The following is a 19,887-nucleotide window of genomic DNA, read 5'->3' on the forward strand; positions in this document are numbered from 1 at the left end:
CCGTGACAATCATGTGACATTCCCCAAAACTTGTGTCACTTCAGTCCCGGTAACATGCCTCTCCTGAGAAGTCTTGTTCCGTTTGCATTCGCATTTTTCGTGGCAGTGAGCCCATTGGAAGCGAAAAAGCGAAAATCATCCCCTCCACACATTTTGTTTATGCTCGCAGATGATCTCGGCTGGATCGACGTTGGATTTCACGGATCAAAAATCAACACTCCGATCATTGACTCGTTGGCCAAAGAAGGGGTCATTCTCGACAATTATTATGTTCAACCAGTTTGTACACCAGCCAGAGGAGCACTTATGACCGGAAGGTATCCCATTCACACAGGTACAGTGAATGCTCCGCTGCTGCTTTGATATTTCGCCTATTAACACTACCTTGTCATTCCGTGACAATCAATTCACAATCCAGCTGAGGTAAGATAACACCTCCTAAGGTACCCCTCCAAGTCTTCCTCGTTGAGCAAGTTGCAGGATCTTTTCGGAAAAGGCATTTTAATGTTTTGGATTTTTACTTACGGCGATGGGTAGGTGACAAAAGAAAAAAATTTGATTGCAGTATAGTATCGAATGAGTTGGGCCCGAGCAAGGCACCCGTAATTTTTCTTTGCTGATAGTCGGATAACATTTGAAGTGTTCACACACTCTGCCAAGGCATAGCGAAGAACATCAACGTTCTTGATAGGAAGATGATGGAATTATTCAAAGATGAGCATGAAAAATTAAACCAAGTATCACTTGAATTTTTCAGTAAATGGCTCGTTAATTATTATCAGAAAGCAAAATAAAGTATAAGGTCTGTATAAAACAAAGGTTCGCCTGATAGCGTATCGATCACATCGGAAAAATCATAAAACAGTCTTTGGCGTGGATTTTGTTTCGTAAACTGCAGTTTCAGAGCTCTGAATATCGGTATTTTAGAGTTAAAACCATAAAAAAGGGGGAAAAAACATAAACCATAATAAATGCATGCCGTGAAGAGGGATTCAGAAACTATGTCAACGACTTGACAACGTCACAGCACAGACCTAACCGAAAATGACATTAGTGATAAGTGAACTTGTGGATAAAGAGATCAGTGTTTTAGGAGTGCACGTATCTTACTGATATCTTACTGATATCTCACTTATCTAAAATATGGCATAAGGACAGAACTCTAAATCAGGTTATAAAGCGTGGTGTATGTTACTATATGTACCAATAATACAAAAGTCTGGAGACTGGCCAAAAAAGAGCTCCGGCAGCGAGAATTTGTCATTAGAGTCCTAGAGCGAATCCTGTTTTTTTAACGAAAATTTATGTCGACATTGAAGCTTTTCCTGGAAAAATTTGCCAGTGAACCAAAATGATCAAAGATGCCGAAGTGTATGGGTGGGTCAGATTTTTCCAAATCATCCATACAAAACAAAAATCCATAAAAACTCTCAACTGCGTGTTTCTCTAAGGAAATTGATACACAGCGCTATGGTTTTTGGAAAAGCGTGCGAAAGCCGAAGGAAAGCATGAACGCGCTCAACATGGATGGTCACTATGATGGAAGTCAAACATTGTTTTTCTTTTCCCCCGATTTTGGATATGAAGCACCGAGGAGAGGGTCGACGTTGTGGCCTGTAATTGTTCAATAAATTTACAAACTGAAAGAGAAGCAGATTTTTGACACCCAGAAAAATGGCAACTGCGGGGAAAATCGTTCATATTTTAGGAGTCTTGCAGACCCGTCAACACTTTTAACCAGGTGTAACGAATGGATTCGTGAAAGGAAAAGCGTCACACCTCCTAAGAACAAATCCATCGTGCTACACTTTTTTTAATTAAAATATAAAGAAAGATAAAAACAACGTTCAGATTTTCAAGATACGTTTCAAGAAGAGAATAGAGAAAGCACAGACGAAGTTCAGGAGAAATGCAGTTCGGAGTTATTTGCTCCGATAGAAAAGGGTGGCTTAAGAACAAAGAAAATAGCAGATATGAAAATATTGCCTATTTTAACGCATCGTTATCCGGCTTAACTTTAAGAACATACGGGTTTGGAAATGACACCTTATTCAAAAGTGACCGCACTTAAGAGCCATATTTATGGAGACAGCCTTATTATCACATCGCAAAGGAAAGCCGTTCAAAGATATCCTAGTCAGAGCTTATCTCTAAAGTCGTTTGCGAATAGGAGTCGTTCGGGCTAATCAATACTTTTTAACTCGTCATTCGCTTCGTGTGACGGCATCACATGCGCGAAGCTCGTCGACATCTCATGCAGCAAAATCTCTGCAAATTGGCTCTTAGTTAGACCTTTGATTCCAAGGCTGTCCTTCCTGTCATCCTACAGATTGAAAGTTGACCCTCGAAGGAGGATCGTTTTTGTCTGCTCCGTGGCTTTAGGCTTTCCGCGTGAAAGAAGTCGAAATGCCATCGACGATCCCAGTTACAAACAGAATTTTCTAAACGTAACACTCCTCGGAGTTAATTCCTACTTGTCCACGTTAGAAAAGTCGGAAGGTGTACACACAACAAAACCCGCCTCATCCTACCCCTCTTTTAATACGAAGAAGGGTTTTTATCAAAGGAGAAGCACAGCGTGTTTTAAGAACCAACTCAGTCAATGAGAATTTCTATACACACAAATGAGATTTTGAGCAAAGCTTCTGTAACAGAGGCTATTCTACGACGCTCGTTCTTAAAATCCTGAATAAAGTTCAGTTCTCCGACAGAACAGAGGCTCTTCGTAACAAAACAAAGGTGAAAGAAATTTTACCAATTGTTGCCACTCATAACCCCGCCTGGCCACACCGAATCCTCAAAAGATTCTCATGAAACACTGGCATATCATTCAACGGCAGCCTAGAATTGCACAGATCTTAAACCAGCCACTAATTGTATCATACAGGAAAAATCACTCAAGGACGTTTTAGTCCGCGCAAAACTACCGTCAATTACGCCGCAATCACAAAAACCTGTAAACAAAGAAGCATTTCATTTATTTATTTATTTATCAACAGTATTTAAGTAGAGATGCCCAGTTCAGCATATGTTGGTTTAAATGGGGCTCTGCATAAAACAAATTACAATACAATTACATATGATACAGTATAAAACAAATGTATAATATCATAACCCCGAGAATATTTACAAGTAAGTTGATTAACTAGAAGTTATTCTAGAATAAGCTTTAAGTGACTGTTTTAAGTAAAAAAGATTTTCAGAATTCCGTATTTTGGATGGTAGAGAGTTCCAAGTTTTTGCTCCATTATATCGGAAAGAAGACTGGTATTTTGCAGTTTTTTCTAGAGGTAAACGAATCAGATCTTTTTTCCTGGTATTATAATTATGGAAGTGTCTAGAGAATTTAAATTCGTGTAGCAAGTATTCTGGGGCTAGATTGTTAAGGCATTTATAGACTAACATAGAGTTTGGATAGCTTCTGCGCGACTTTAGGCTGGGCCATGAAAACGTGAAATGCAACTCGCTCTCTTTACTTTTCCTACGTTCAATGATGCTCGCAGCACGTCTCTGTAGCTTATCAAGGTAGTCATTCTTTGTGGTACTACATCCATCCCATACACAGCAACAATAGTCGAAGAGTGGTAGAATCATCGAGTTGTACAGTGTGATACAGGCCTCACGTGTAAGACTTTACGCGCTCTGCGAAGCATTCCAAGCCTGGATGATATCTTGTTCGCAATGTGATCTATATGCTCGCTCCAGGAAAGGCATGGGTCAAGAACAACTTCTGGTTACTTAATTAAAGCTGAAAACTCTTTCGAAGACATGGTCGTTGGCATTGACGGTAAAACTTGTGGTCATGCGTAGTCTCTGAGTTGTACCAATCAACATTACCTTGGTTTTTTTAAAATTGAGGAATAGGTAGTTACTTCAGTGACAACCAAGTTATAATCTGTTCAAGGTCTGCGGATAGTTTAGATTCAATGGTGTCGACTTGCTTGCAACTGAAGTATATCAGGGTGTCATCAGCATAGAGTTGAATGTTGCCGGCAGTGTTTGACTACAGTTGGTAAATCGTTTATGTAAATAATAAATAGTAACGGTCCTAGTATGGATCCTTGTGGCACACCGAAAAAAATTGACTGAGGGTCAGATCGTGTGTCATTAAAAACAATGCTCTGGGTAAGATTTGATAAATAAGCATTGAACCACTGCACTGAAGAACTGGGGAATCCAAAGGACTCCAGCTTCCAAAGTAGGTGTTCGTGATCTAAAGTGTCAAACGCTTTTGAGAAGTCAAGGAAGGCTATCCCTGTTAATAAACCCTTGTCTATGTTTTGGAGAAGGTTGTTGGTGACATCCGTAAGACATGTAGCTGTAGAGTGAAGTGGACCAAAACCAGATTGATATACAGATAAAAGCTTGTTCCGCCGGAGATATTCACAAACCATGAGATGGACAGCACGTTCAATAATTTTACTGAAGACAGGCAGGACTGAGATAGGTCGGTAGTTTGCTGCATCCATTTTGGAGCCCGACTTAAAGATTGGTGTGACAGTTGCAGATTTCCAGTCAGCAGGAATTGCGCCCTCAGCCAAGCTTCTATTCATAAGGACGGTTAGCGGTTTCGCTAGAACACCACATCCATCTTTGAGAAGGCGCGGGGGAGTGTTTTCGATGCCGGTCGATTTGTTGGTTTTTATACTCTTAAGTTCTTTATAGACAAAATCTGGCTTAATCTCTGAGAATCTGAAGTGATCATCAGTTAGTACCTTAGGAGATTTGTGGTGGACTAGGATTGATGATAAGCTCTGTCTGATCTTTAGAATCGTTGTACTGAAATAATGTGCGAAGCCTTTAGATATTTCCTCTGGGTCGAGGACAAGACCCTCGTCTGTTTCAATGCATCCGATGCTAGAACTTTTCTTGTTGGATGATATTGCGTTTTTAAGAGTTTTCCACAGGTTACTCGAGTCCTTTTTGTTTTATCTAGATTTGTCGTATCTAGATTTGTCGTATTTAGATTTTGTCGTATTTAGATTACCGAATAAGGCTTGTTGACAAATTGCGTAGTTTTCTATGAATTTCCCATTCATAAGGAGAATCAGTCTTTTGTGCTTTTTTATGGTAGAAATCTTGCTCCATCATTGTTTTCCTTATTTCCCCCGAGAGCCATGGTAGTGTGTTGGCACGGACTCGTTTCGTTGCCAGAGGGGCGTGATTTTCTTTTGTTGGGTCGAGCGTAGTTTTAAAAGACTGCCATGCCTCCTCGACTGTTAAAGATGTTTCTACATCGTCCCAAGAGGCGGAATACAAATCATTACAATACTGTCCGCTTGAATAATTCTTAAAATTCCTGTGAACAATGTTTTTGCACCAGTTCTGGGCATTTTCGCTCGTCTAATAATAAATACAAGTGAATGATCGCTTATAGCGCAATTAAGAACTCCTGACGATACGATCTTATCTTTATCTGTAGTGTAGACCATAGTAGTGTAGACTAAGTATATAATATATTAGAGGAGCGATCAGTTATACGTGTTAGACTTTGTATAAGTTGATTTATCTGATAAAAATTGAAGAGATCGCGTAGTTTTTTGGCATCTGAAGCGAGTCTCTTTTTAGGGGACATGTCACAGTTAAAATCACCAACAACTGAAGGTACATGCTCTAATGTCTTGCCAAGAGAAGCTTTAAAATGGTTCAAATCGCTGTTAGGTGGACCGCTTCTAAGTCGTCGCAAGATAGATCTTGGCGTTGATATGCTGTTAGTTTAATTAAAGTTATAATCATAGCCGAGCCGCCGCCGTTTTGAGGGCCATGTCGATCAAATCTGACAAGATCATATCCTTCGATGTGAAGTTCTTCATCCGACCAAGATGAATTTAGCCATGTCTCGTTTAAACAAATTATGTCAAACGGGTTTTCATCAAGAAGAATTTTCAGCTCGTCTAGATGTTTAGGTAGACTTCTTATGTTGAGCTCAGCTATCTTTAGACCAGGATGATTTAAGACTGTGAAACTCCATCCAGGATTCGGTGATATATCTCCGGCTAGCAAGGACAGCGTTGCTAAAGAAGCATATTGAATGATCTTGAAGGCCATAGATAATTTTTTGGCAGTAACTCTACAAGAATCGGCCTTGGAATTCACATTTCGATGAGAGGTAAAATTCGAGATTGTAGGAGACGACAACTTCTTTTCCGCGTAAAAGTATGTGGCGGCGTTGTCCACGGATGAATTTAGTTCTTTAAGATCACCAGTAAGGGTGTAGAAAAGAAAGAAACCTAATGCCGCTCATAACAGGCGGCGTTTGAGCTGAGGACGAGGAGCTCTTCTAGTCCTTCTACACCGTGGCCTTCTGGCCGCCATCTTGAATTTTTTGGGGACGAACGGTCTGATTGGAAACGTGGTGGAGATCTCAGTAATCCTGTGAAAATGCCTTTGTGAAATTTTGCGCATTCCTGATCGGTTATATGATTAAAAAGGTTTGTTTTCAACCCAGAAGGAAATTTACACATGATGGTTTTTTTGCCTGCAACACGCTCAGTCTAGGAGCGGTCAGTAATTGGTCAGGGGCCAGTTTTGTTGGCTCAGTTGAGTTGCGGTCGGAAATGCGTCGAACCTTTCAGTTGATCGCAAAAAGCGAACGTAGAAACTGGGGACTCGTAGATTTAATTTAAACAGTAAGACTTCGATGTATTAGTAAATCGCTAGGATGCACTTGGATTATAGACTACAAAGAAAATCTAATTTACATGGCGTTGAAAATGGCGGACTAGTGCGCGCAATTTCTTGTAGTTGACCTGGGGCCTTTTAAGGACCTTCAGGGGGTATCATTCCACATATATATTGTGGTGCTTAGAAGATGACTTGATATTATCATATGAGTGGATCATTTAAATTGACCAACACAAAGACTTCCAAAGCTGACGTTTCCAGCGTTAGCCCTTCGTCATTGCGAAAGAGCAGCTTCAAAGGAGACCAGTGTGAGAGCCAGCTGCATGAAGCCAGTTGTTGATCTTTTTTAGCTGCCAAATGTTGGGGGGGGAGTTACCATGATTAGCTTATATTCATTAGATGATTTGCGTTTTTATCCAACTCTTCCAGGACTTCAACATGAAGTGGTTCACCCCTCAAATCCGTTTGGATTGCCATTAGATTTTCAGACCCTTCCAGGACAGCTAAAAAAAGTTGGTAAGCTACAGCCTTCCAAGATTCCGGAACAATAATTAAAAAAAGGGAATGGTTAATTTAAACTGAAATCTGTTTTAAACTGCAACCTATGTAAGAGAGGAGCCCCTTTAAACTACGTTGTAAAGGCTGATTAACTTAAACGAGCGCCTTAAATAACCAGACACCCATCTCGCGTTGCTTTCTGTCCATATACGTCTTTATGGTTACAGAGTTTATATATATATATATATATGTAACCAAAATAGCGAAATGAGATCATCATCTACTAAAAAGTGCTCAATAGCAGGGCTAGAGCTATGGATAATTATACCTCAAGAATTAGGTTACTTGAACTTTTACTGCAACTCTGAGTTTCATGCCTCTTGCGAAGCAATCGTCAGGCAACTGCCAGAAATAACGGTTACAATCCACCAAAATTTAAAAGACGAAACAATGTATACATGCGCGCGCAACATACTGCACGCGCTATCGTAACGTTAGGTTCTTTAACAGGAATTTCCTGACATGTCTGCAACCTGATGTCAGCTCATTTCTTTTGTTTAAACTTGCCATCTGCGGTTTACAAATGATAAAATATTTTTCCCCCAAACACAAGTTGCATCTTTTAGCTACATTGGAATACGAACTAGCTTGTTTCACCTTGCGCCACTTAATATTAAACTTAGTGTCCTTATCTTTAAGACTCCATACATATTTGCTAAGTTCAGTAGCATGCCTGTAACGTTCGTTTCGGAATGAACACAAGTGGTTCCTGTAACGCATTTTAAAAGCGGTGTCACAGGGACCGATGTACGTTTCCTTTGCGGTTTCTGTGGTGACCTCTGCCTGGTAAATTATGCTTTCCATGTTACAGTTTCCATCCATGGGGCATATGTCAGGTTTTCGACAGTTGCAGCTTTTCCTAGCTCGATCATTAGCGCGTGCGAGTTTCCGGATTTCAGATTTGTTGTGGTTAGATATGACAGTTTTAATGCTGCCCATGCAGCTGTAGCTCAGTTTAAGGGTGTTCCGGTTGAAAATTTTGTGAAGAGGATTAGTTTTTGTGAAATGCTTATCAATAAGTGCAAGGAAGCATTTTCCGACGTTAGTTTCCACGTTCTTGCTGTATGGTGGGTTAAACCAAGTAATATTCCGCTGCCTGTTTCTTCGTGGACGTGGTGCCTGGTTTGATGCAGCGTTGAATGACAGGGTGTAGCTGTACCCACTTTTTTTGAGAGCTTCTTGATAAATAGGTTTAGCACTATCGAAGCATTCTCTGTCGGACGATATCTCGGAGAGCCTCCTATTGATTGATTCAGGGATGTTGCGCAGAATGGATGGTGGGTGGTTAGATTTTTTATGCACGTACAGGGGGATGTTGCCTTCCTTAGTAAAAGGGTAATACTTCTCACTTGAGAGGTCAAGCGTGACGTCTAGAAAATTGGTTTTGGTGATGTTAGCCTCGACTGTGATTTTTAAGTCATTGTCGCGGAAGACTTTGCAAAAACCTTTCTTGATATTCTCTATTTCCTGCGGTGTTCCATTGAGGGCAGCCAAACCATCATCCCGGTATAAACCAATATTTTGACCATACTTCTCAGTAAGAATCGATAAGAGAAAGCATCCAACCAGCTCACACGTTTCCGCTCCATCGAAGGACCCCATGGTAACATCAAAGAGGTTGCTGGCAGATTTTTTCTCCCATGGGCAATCATCGTTAAATAGCAGAGATCGTTTTGCATGCAAGATAATTTCACGCTCATGGCTGTTGATTGAGCAGTACTTAGAGGCAAAATCTAGTGCTTTGGAAAGCAACTTCTCAGTGATGGAGGGGTAGAATTCACAAACGTCGAAACAGATGAATGAAAGAGAGCTCTTGTCTTCTAAACTATTAAACCATTTGAGAACACTTGAGGTGTTTTTCCACTGGTTTACTTTACTGCTGGTGATGATAGCGTTGTTAATTTCATCGAGGAGATGCTTACTGATTTTCCCAATTTCAGGCTTAGAAGGGTTTATGAAATTAACAACGCTATCATCACCAGCAGTAAAGTAAACCAGTGGAAAAACACCTCAAGTGTTCTCAAATGGTTTAATAGTTTAGAAGACAAGAGCTCTCTTTCATTCATCTGTTTCGACGTTTGTGAATTCTACCCCTCCATCACTGAGAAGTTGCTTTCCAAAGCACTAGATTTTGCCTCTAAGTACTGCTCAATCAACAGCCATGAGCGTGAAATTATCTTGCATGCAAAACGATCTCTGCTATTTAACGATGATTGCCCATGGGAGAAAAAATCTGCCAGCAACCTCTTTGATGTTACCATGGGGTCCTTCGATGGAGCGGAAACGTGTGAGCTGGTTGGATGCTTTCTCTTATCGATTCTTACTGAGAAGTATGGTCAAAATATTGGTTTATACCGGGATGATGGTTTGGCTGCCCTCAATGGAACACCGCAGGAAATAGAGAATATCAAGAAAGGTTTTTGCAAAGTCTTCCGCGACAATGACTTAAAAATCACAGTCGAGGCTAACATCACCAAAACCAATTTTCTAGACGTCACGCTTGACCTCTCAAGTGAGAAGTATTACCCTTTTACTAAGGAAGGCAACATCCCCCTGTACGTGCATAAAAAATCTAACCACCCACCATCCATTCTGCGCAACATCCCTGAATCAATCAATAGGAGGCTCTCCGAGATATCGTCCGACAGAGAATGCTTCGATAGTGCTAAACCTATTTATCAAGAAGCTCTCAAAAAAAGTGGGTACAGCTACACCCTGTCATTCAACGCTGCATCAAACCAGGCACCACGTCCACGAAGAAACAGGCAGCGGAATATTACTTGGTTTAACCCACCATACAGCAAGAACGTGGAAACTAACGTCGGAAAATGCTTCCTTGCACTTATTGATAAGCATTTCACAAAAACTAATCCTCTTCACAAAATTTTCAACCGGAACACCCTTAAACTGAGCTACAGCTGCATGGGCAGCATTAAAACTGTCATATCTAACCACAACAAATCTGAAATCCGGAAACTCGCACGCGCTAATGATCGAGCTAGGAAAAGCTGCAACTGTCGAAAACCTGACATATGCCCCATGGATGGAAACTGTAACATGGAAAGCATAATTTACCAGGCAGAGGTCACCACAGAAACCGCAAAGGAAACGTACATCGGTCCCTGTGACACCGCTTTTAAAATGCGTTACAGGAACCACTTGTGTTCATTCCGAAACGAACGTTACAGGCATGCTACTGAACTTAGCAAATATGTATGGAGTCTTAAAGATAAGGACACTAAGTTTAATATTAAGTGGCGCAAGGTGAAACAAGCTAGTTCGTATTCCAATGTAGCTAAAAGATGCAACTTGTGTTTGGGGGAAAAATATTTTATCATTTGTAAACCGCAGATGGCAAGTTTAAACAAAAGAAATGAGCTGACATCAGGTTGCAGACATGTCAGGAAATTCCTGTTAAAGAACCTAACGTTACGATAGCGCGTGCAGTATGTTGCGCGCGCATGTATACATTGTTTCGTCTTTTAAATTTTGGTGGATTGTAACCGTTATTTCTGGCAGTTGCCTGACGATTGCTTCGCAAGAGGCATGAAACTCAGAGTTGCAGTAAAAGTTCAAGTAACCTAATTCTTGAGGTATAATTATATATATATATATATATACATCATCCTCTGCGCAAATAAATCTTCAAAATAGTTAGATAACCCTAAATTGATAAATGGGGTGTACTTCTTACTTTTTCCTTAAGGTTACGCAACTCACTTGGTTGGCAAGTGGCATCTTGGCTTCTACAAATGGCCTTACGTTCCAACTAACCGAGGTTTTGACTCCGCTTATGGATTTTGGGATGGTGCTGAGGATCATTATGATCACACACGTGACAAAGTGGTTGATTTTCGAAATGGAACCGAACCTGTTTTGGACCTGAATGGAAAATACGCAACATTCGAATATGTTAAGGTCTAGTAGTTGATACTTTCCACGTAACTGAGGTTTATAACGCAGCGTTTGTGACACTTAGGCAGTAATTTGCGATCAGTCAATGCAAAGACCCGTGGTGGAGGATGGTGACGCCCATAATACCAGATCTTCTCACGGTTCCTGTAGAGTATCAACTATCAGTTTGATTCTTTTATCAGAAGGGGTGCCAATCCGTCTTCGGTAACCTCCCAGCAGAGTGCGTTAGACTTCCCACGAAGTTTGCCAATTTTACTAATACGCTCTTTGTAATTCCAGCAGTTCTCCAAAGCAACTCCTTCTCTCCCGAGCATTTCCTGAATACATTCTTTACCTTGTATTTTTATCAAAAGATATTGAAATTTTTGGGCTGCGATGAACTTAGTCATATTTGCGAGTGACAATGGCCTGGGTAGTTAACAGCTGTTCTCATTTTATGATTTCATTAGAGGATAGAAGAGATTTTGGATCAACATGACCCAAAACAGCCACTGTTCCTGTACATGGCCTTCCAGAATGTTCATAATCCCATCCAGGCACCAGACCAGTATGTGGACAAATTCTCGTTTATTGATCAGAAGATGCGCCGAGTGCATGCAGGGATGGTCGCTGTCTTGGACGAAGCCGTTGGGAACATCACTAAAATGTTTAAAAAGAAAGGGTGAGTTTCTATGAAGGTTTCATGTTTTGAATCCCTAGTGAGTTTAAATGGATACCTTTAACGGTTGACGGCTAATTTTTTTCCGACTTTGACGGCTGACGATTATGATTGCACGAATGGAGGAAAATGGGCGCTTAATAATTGCGAGTATTGCACGGTAAATCTGCTGTCTTGATCACTGAATGAAGGGAGGTTGAATTAGAGCAATGAAAGGAGTCACTTGATCCATTAATAACTCTACATTGCGTAAGTTGACACGCCGGTGAGCCGGAGAGCAGAAGGCAGTCGACCTTCAAGAAGTGTTGATAGGCCTGTGTGACTCCTGACTTTAGATGAATCACTGCTTAAACTACGTCACTATCAACAGAATGTGCCGCAGCATTATACCATAGTCTGATAGTTAATTGTTAGATAGTCAATAGTTCAAAAGGGCTAAATTCTTTGATAACTTATTGATTCTGGCCAATGGTCACGCTACGCAGCGTTATTCCCGACCTTCGACCGAGACCACAGGTGGCCCAAGCATGCTGTGTGTGACTTTCAGGTGTAATGTTTATTAACGGCAATAACTAACATATTAAGATCGAATTTCAAGCGTACGTGTGAGCCGTTAAAATAAGGAAAAATTATTAAAAAAAAAATAAGAAAAAAATTAAAAAGGATAACAAAAGCGAGGAATTAAACATGTGCAGTCTCCTTACCTTTTTTCCGTACCCGATTTGTTGCCAACGGTCGTTTTGACGCTATTTTGGCGACTTTCTTTGTAACACGTGCGGTGTCACCAGTCAACTGTATAATAGGAAAAATTATGAAAAAAATTAAGATAAAATTAAAAAAGAAAATAAGTATAGGTAATCGCATGGGGCCGAGTAAAATTAAGGGTTAATATCACACGGGTTTTCGGAAGTTGCTGAAATTGCCCGAGTCGCGCAGCGACGAGGGCAATTTCTGCAACTTCCGAAAACACAAGTGATATTAATCCTTAATTTTACGAGGAACCATGTGATTACTTGTTTATAATATAAGGGGCAAAATGTTTTCTTACTGATCTCGCGCAAAACGGGACGCCATTGTTACAAAACAAACAGAAATTTCTTTACCTTGGCAGCCGTTGCTATGCGATTTTCAGCCAATCATTTTCAAGTAATTTTGCCCAAGTAATTAAGAAAAAAAATGCCCTCTGTCTTAACCAATCACAATTCAGTAATTTTGCCCCTTATATGATAAAAGCGAGGAATATATCGTATGAAGTCTCCTTCCCTTTTTTCTGTAGCTGCTTTGTCGTTTACGGTCCTTTTTAACGCTGTTTTGGCGACTTTCTTTGTAACGTGTGTGGTGCTACCGGTCAACTGTGTATAAAAAAACTCAAGGCTGGAAACTTCACAGGCGGCCCAAGCGTACTGTGTATGACTTTGGGGCGTAAAGTTCATTAACGGCAATAGCTAACATAATAAGACTGAATTTCAAGCGTACTTGTGGGCCGTTAAAAAATACCCTGGTCCCAGAGGTTCTCTTCTCTCTACCGGAGTACGAGAATTCGGCGCGAAGCGCCGACCAACGAGCTGTAAAGCAGCGAGCGGAGAGTTCTCTCCGCTCGCTGCTTTACAGCTCGGAGTTCTCTCCGCTTCGCGCCGAATTCTCGTACTCCGGTAGAGAGAAGAGAACCTCTGGGACCAGGGTATGTTGCCAACGGTCGTTTTAGCGCTGTTTTGACGACTTGCTTTATAACGCGTGCAGTGTCACCAGTCAACTGTAAAATAGGAAACATTATGAAAAAAATTAAGAAAAAATTAAAAAGGAAAATAAATGCAACTGAAGGAATATATCGTATGAAGTCTTCTTTCCTTTTTTCCGTAGCAGCTTTGTCGTTTACGGTCAATTTAACGCTGTTTTGGCGACTTTCTTTGTAACGAGTGTGGTGCTAGCGGTCAACTGTGAATAAAAAAAACTCAAGGCTGGAAACTTCAACCGGTCCCGAACAACCGTCGCCACTCGAAGGCCAATAAATTCCGCAAAAGTCAACCGATCTCTCTCAAATTTCCACCCGCGAGAGCGCTTAGCTATTTCCTACCCGTTCCAGCATAACCTGCGTAGCGGCCTTCTGGTGCTTGGCGCGAGAAGGGAAAATGAGGGCCTACGGACAAGGCCGTTGTTGTTGACTATCCGCCCCCAATTAAATTTCAAAACACGCCTCAGAAAATGAACCAATCAGTGATTACCGGAAGTAAAATGCACATCGTTTGCACCAGATTTCCTAAAAATTGAGTGTTACTCTACAGTAAAGTAACACTCAACGCAAAATCTACCAAATCGCTCAAATTCGCCATTTAGAACCACAGAAACGACAATACACAGCAAGTCCAGTAGGTTTACATTTATTTTGAGCCTTAACATAGACGACTCTTCAATATTTTCCCATACATTTCTTTACATTTCGAACAAACGACCAGACACCCCGCTTGTGTGGGCTCCCTGTGGTAAAACCATTAATGACCTTTAAACCCCAATTACACGTATACTCGACGTGATGTTAACTTTCTTGTCTCGGTCGAAGGTCGGGAATAACGCTGCGTGGCGTGACCATTGGCCAGAATCAATAAGTTGTCAAAGAATTTAGCCCTTTTGAACTATCGACTATTCAACAATTAACTATCAGACTATGGTATAATGCTGCGGCACATTCTGTTGATAGTGACGTAGTTTTCGCAGTATCGAAAGTCAGGAGTCGCACAGGCCTATCAATACTTCTTGAAGGTCGACTGTCTTCTGCTCTCCGGCTCACCGGCGTGTCAACTTACGCAATTTTAGTTATTAATGGATCAAGTGACTCCTTTCATTGCTCTAATTCAACCTTCCTTCACTCAGTGATCAAGACAGTAGATTTACAGTACAATACTCACAATGATTAATTTGCCTTTACTTCATAGGAGGAAATTACGGTGGCTCTCAAGGGCCATCCACCTACAAAAATTTTCATGACTTTATCGCGCGATAAGTTTTGCCATAGAACAACTTATCGCGCGATAGAACAACTTATCGCGCGATAGAACAACTTATCGCGCGATAGAACAACTTATCGCGCGATAGAACAACTTATCGCGCGATAGAACAACTTATCGCGCGATAGAACAACTTATCGCGCGATAGAACAACTTATCGCGCGATAGAACAACTTATCGCGCGATAGAACAACTTATCGCGCGATAGAACAACTTATCGCGCGATAGAACAACTTATCGCGCGATAGAACAACTTATCGCGCGATAGAACAACTTATCGCGCGATAGAACAACTTATCGCGCGATAGAACAACTTATCGCGCGATAGAACAACTTATCGCGCGATAGAACAACTTATCGCGCGATAGAACTACTTATCGCGCGATAGAACAACTTTTCGCGCGATAGAACAACTTATCGCGCGATAGAACTACTTATCGCGCGATAGAACTTATTGCGCGATAGAGTGTTCTATCGCGCGATAGAACACTGTATCGCGCGATAGAACACTGTATCGCGCGATAGAACAACTTATCGCGCGATAGAACAACTTATCGCGCGATAGAACAACTTATCGCGAGATAGAACAACTTATCGCGCGATAGAACAACTTATCGCGCGATAGATAATATTATCGCGCGATAATTTTATTACTGGCTCCCATGGCGCCACGACCATTAGCACGTGGTCACATCCACAGCAAGATGGCGGACCAAGTTTCGAACGTGAGTAAGTGTCCAAGAAATAAAGACTTTTATTCTTGATTTTTGAGCAAGAGACGGTAATCTTTGGGTTAAATTAACTTATATTTCTATGCTTTCTACGCCTTATATTGATAAACAATCTTTCACCTTATACACCTTACATAGTTTAAAAACGTATCCCTACACCTTATATTCATAAACAATCTTTCAAATATAGAGCAATAAAGTCCCTCTCATATCTTTAACCCCACTTACTAAGATAGCATAGAAATATAATTTAATTTAATTCAAAAATTACCGTCTCTTGCTCAAAAATCTAGAATAAAAGTCTTTATTTCGTGGACAATTACCCACCTTCGAAAGTTGGTCCGCCATCTTGCTATAGATGTGACCACGTGCTAATGGTCGTGGGGCTATGGGAGCTAGTAATAAAATTATCGCGCGATAATATTATCAATCGCGGGATAAGTTGATCTATCGCGCGATAAGTTGTTCTATCGCGCGATAAGTTGTTCTATCGCGCGAAAAGTTGTTCTATCGCGCGATAAGTTGTTCTATCGCGCGATAAGTTGTTCTATCGCGCGATAAGTTGTTCTATCGCGCGATAAGTTGTTCTATCGCGCGATAAGTTTATCTATCGCGCGATAATGTTGATTGCAAATTTTTTGAATGAATGGACTTAGCAAAACTTATTGCGCGATAAAGTCATGAAAATTTTTGTAGGTGGATGGCCCTTGAGAGCCACCGAAGGAAATATCCTTCCAGTAGTAACGCTATGTAACGCAATACACTAAACGCAACAAACGTGGTGCAGTGCACTCTGGTTAAATGCAATGTATTCTGGTAAAAAAGTAATGAATTCGAGAATTCGAAGCCTCTTTATAGTTTTCTTAAATCCTGATTCTGTTGCTGATCGCTCGCTACGCTCGCTGTGCAGCAAATATTTTTAAACTGTCAGTTTTTCAGAAAATTAATTAAAGGTCTATTAAAATCTTCAACTGTTCGCGGTGAGCAGCGAAAATGAGGACAGTAGCGAGATCCGAAACACCTACAAAGAGACGGTTGATATTAAGCTGCTTAATTGACGGTTGACAGGAAAAATTTATCCTTTTTGATGGCTGACGTTCGAACCCCATTAAGACCCACTTTGTTATTCTCATTGTTCTCGTTCAGGCTATGGGAGAACACTTTGACAGTGTTCAGCACTGATAATGGCGGAGAACCCACTTTTGGGGGATATAACTGGCCTCTTAGAGGAACAAAACATACCTTATGGGAGGGAGGAGTGAGAGGTGCTGCTTTTGTCCACGGAAAAATGTTAGAAAAGACCGGCGTGAAATGCGAAGGACTACTACACATCAGCGACTTCTTTCCTACCCTCATCAACTTGGCAGGTGTGGTTATCCATGATTTCGTTTCCAGTTTTCTATCATCCCTCACTTTACAATGTCTCTTTTTTTTTGCTTTTTCAAGATTGTTTAAGAAAAGTAACTCTATAAAAAGTTAGTCAATAGAAAATAAAAATCTAGAGCCAATATCCCTCATTGAACATAACGTGGAGAGGGAACAGTTGTCCATCAAGTTACCAACGTAGCGAGTAATGGAGTGAATATCAGAATTAAATACCTTTCATAAAAACATTTGGTTAAATTTGTTTACTTTAATATTTTAGAGAACCAGTCGCAATTATTCAGAGTTCATTAAGTGAAAAGTATTCTTTGCTATTCTCGTCCCCTTTTTCCTTTCCTTTTTTTCCTCACTGCCTTATCTTTCGTGAGCGCTCTTCTTTGCTACCACCCTGTAAATTATATTCCTACCATTCTGGTTTGATTACAGGTGGTTCGTACGATGCAAAACATCCTATCCCCATTGATGGCTTTGATGTGTGGAACACTCTGTCCCATGGAGAGGCCTCACCTCGAACAGAAATCTTGCTTAATATCGATAATCCACCTTCCGGGACAAGTAAAATGTTAGGAGTCAACTGGCAAGGAATGGCTCTTCGGAAGGGAAGCATGAAGCTCTTGATGAATGTCAAAAATATCACCTGGTTCAAACCACCCGAGTTGAAGGGAGTTCCAGCTGATGTTCTTATTTCTGAAGGGTTACTCAAAGAAGAGACAAATGAAGAGACCCTGGAGCAATTGAGGATCTATTACATGGTCAGTGCTCACACTTGGTTCATTTTTTCCCGCGGAGCGGTGCCTTGAACTCACAGCCGCTTGGGTACTGATAGCAATACGCAATCCCACATCAAGACGCTTATGCAAATCACTTCGTTTAAAAACAATTTCTAATGTGAATTATTACTAAATTTTCTAAACCTCTTCTTTATTTTGGAATCTTTCAGGCAAATGCAGACCTTTTGGACGTTGTACTTTACAACATCACAGCTGATCCTAACGAGCGACACGACCTCAGCACTGAGTTACCTGATGTTCTGAAAGAAATGAAAGAAAGAATGAATTATTACCTAAACACTGCAGTTCCTGCCGCTTTTAAACCTAGCGACCCCAATGCGATAAAAGAGGCTCGTAAGAATGGTGTTTGGGGACCGTGGATGTAGACCTGAGTTGGAGGCATCAAGCACGCTGATAGTAAAAGTAGAGGGAAACGTTCGATTGAAATAGGTTTTTAACATCTGTAGACTATCAAAGGCAAACGTTGTTTTTCGTTACAGTTTTTATTGATTCCAAGTCTCTAAGTGAAAGGTGTCTCCCGTTTTTCAAGCCATTACTTGGTTAATAGCGCTAGTGAGGGTTAGGTTGCGATTTTATAGAATGTCGTTAAGAAGATAATCGACCTGTAAATGTAGTGATGGTGGGGAAGACAGAAATGACACTTAAGAATGATTTCGAGCTCACCCTATTTTTTCGGAGTAGTGCCAGTTAGAATCGAATTTTGTTCTTCGATGTAATTGAAACCACAATAAATGCCTTTGTCTGATTTATTCAAGTCTATTGCACTAATTTATTGAGTAGCTTTGTGTCAGTGTCCTTGTAGAGGAAATGTGACGAAGTTGTTTCTTTCGTCTTTATCCACCAACATTATCATCATCACCATCTCAATTTTTTCTCAGAAGTTGATAATGAACAAGACGTCTGGGACATTCTTGAAATCCCTAAAGGAAAAAATTGCTTCGCATGTCATTTTCAAACATGTTTACCCCTCTGAAAGAAAACTGAGTGATTGACTCGAATAGATGCCCTATATTTTCTAGGTCATTGTGGCATTAACTGATATCAGGTGTTGCTACACCTCCTTGAAGTGATGTTAGTTCATTCTGAGTCCGGCAACCCCCCGGCACTTCGTAAGGTTTCCCAAACAATTCGAAATTGTACTCTTGGATGGAGAGAGAGAGAGAGAGAGAGAGAGAGAGAGAGAGAGAGAGAGAGAGAGTTAGTTAGATTGCTGTGCGTATTTGCTACCATAAGTGCGTATTTGCTACTACAAATGCGTATTTGCTACCGTAGTAAATACTCACAATGAGTATTTTCTACCACAAATGTGTATCTTCTACCGTAAGGCATATTAATAGTCAATTTTCACAACAGAAATCAATATATGCTTCGACTGGGCAATATACCAGAAACGGAATTTTGCTACTAATACTGAGTATTACCTACATGGAACAATGTAGGTCTTAGGCGACGAAATATAACTCAACATTCTTTTTACAGTTACATATGCATGTATTTTCAACTTTTCTTTTCATACAGTATCTATATATAATTGTCAACACGTTATCTGTTGCCTATTCTTGAATATTACCACTCATCGAATCACTTTTCAAGTTGTATCGTGATGTACCTGTGTTGTATGAATCAATGATAATAAAAAATATATATATTTCAACTGAAAAACTGGTCCCTTTTTAACTGAAAGTCTGGACTGATGTTTAAGGCAGATTTATGTCTAACGGTAAAACACTTTAAGCTACTTTATCTGGTAGAAGTAAATAGCCCACCAATGTGTCGCGTTATGAGATGTCATAAGATTGCGTTACATGACGTTATGTGAGTACGTAAGCAGGAAAGGCGCACGTGGATCCCTCTGCACGCTGGATAAAGAGGTTTATAATATCCTTTACTTTGTCTAGTACTGAACTGGATCTTATTTAACCTACTTTTACTGTCCTGAGAAATAAAAACTAAACAGCAATTGAGAGACAGGGTCAGAAAAATGGCGCGGGAAATGAAAGTAAAGAAGGAGTGAATCATAACTAAATACCTTATAGTTACTGAGCCAGGGGGGTTACCCATTTTGTTGTGCATGCTTTCTTTGTAGTTAAAAAGAATGTGTTATAGCATGGGAGTAACACACTCGTTATTTAGTTACGTTTTGTTCTAAACAAAGTCCACAGGGAGTTTTTTTTTTGGCAGGTTAGGTCGGCTTTTATCGGCTTATCGTTAACAGTGAGTTAAAA

At 40.5% G+C, this 19,887-nt stretch overlaps 1 protein-coding gene across 1 annotated transcript; it reads left to right on the forward strand.

The window, feature by feature from the left end:
- Positions 1 to 10: 10 nt before the first annotated feature.
- Positions 11 to 18,411, forward strand: LOC111320759 (arylsulfatase B). The gene is made up of 7 exons (XM_022923453.2): positions 11 to 334; positions 7,054 to 7,140; positions 10,889 to 11,100; positions 11,547 to 11,758; positions 16,635 to 16,855; positions 17,298 to 17,623; positions 17,812 to 18,411. The coding sequence occupies exons 1-7, from the start codon at positions 55 to 57 to the stop codon at positions 18,025 to 18,027; spliced, it is 1,554 nt and encodes a 517-aa protein (XP_022779188.2). The 5' UTR covers positions 11 to 54; the 3' UTR covers positions 18,028 to 18,411.
- The last annotated feature ends 1,476 nt before the right edge of the window (positions 18,412 to 19,887 follow it).

The sequence above is a fragment of the Stylophora pistillata genome, chromosome 4, assembly GCF_964205215.1.
Source record: "Stylophora pistillata chromosome 4, jaStyPist1.2, whole genome shotgun sequence".
Taxonomy (NCBI): Eukaryota; Metazoa; Cnidaria; class Anthozoa; order Scleractinia; family Pocilloporidae; genus Stylophora; species Stylophora pistillata.

Bases quoted from the DNA above. Each gene is read 5' to 3' on its own strand.
- LOC111320759 (XM_022923453.2), top strand. From the start codon at position 55: ATGCCTCTCCTGAGAAGTCTTGTTCCGTTTGCATTCGCATTTTTCGTG. The intron at 335-7,053 runs GTACAGTGAATG...CAACTCTTCCAG, and splicing joins AAGGTATCCCATTCACACAG to GACTTCAACATGAAGTGGTT. The intron at 11,759-16,634 runs GTGAGTTTCTAT...GTTCTCGTTCAG, and splicing joins AAAATGTTTAAAAAGAAAGG to GCTATGGGAGAACACTTTGA.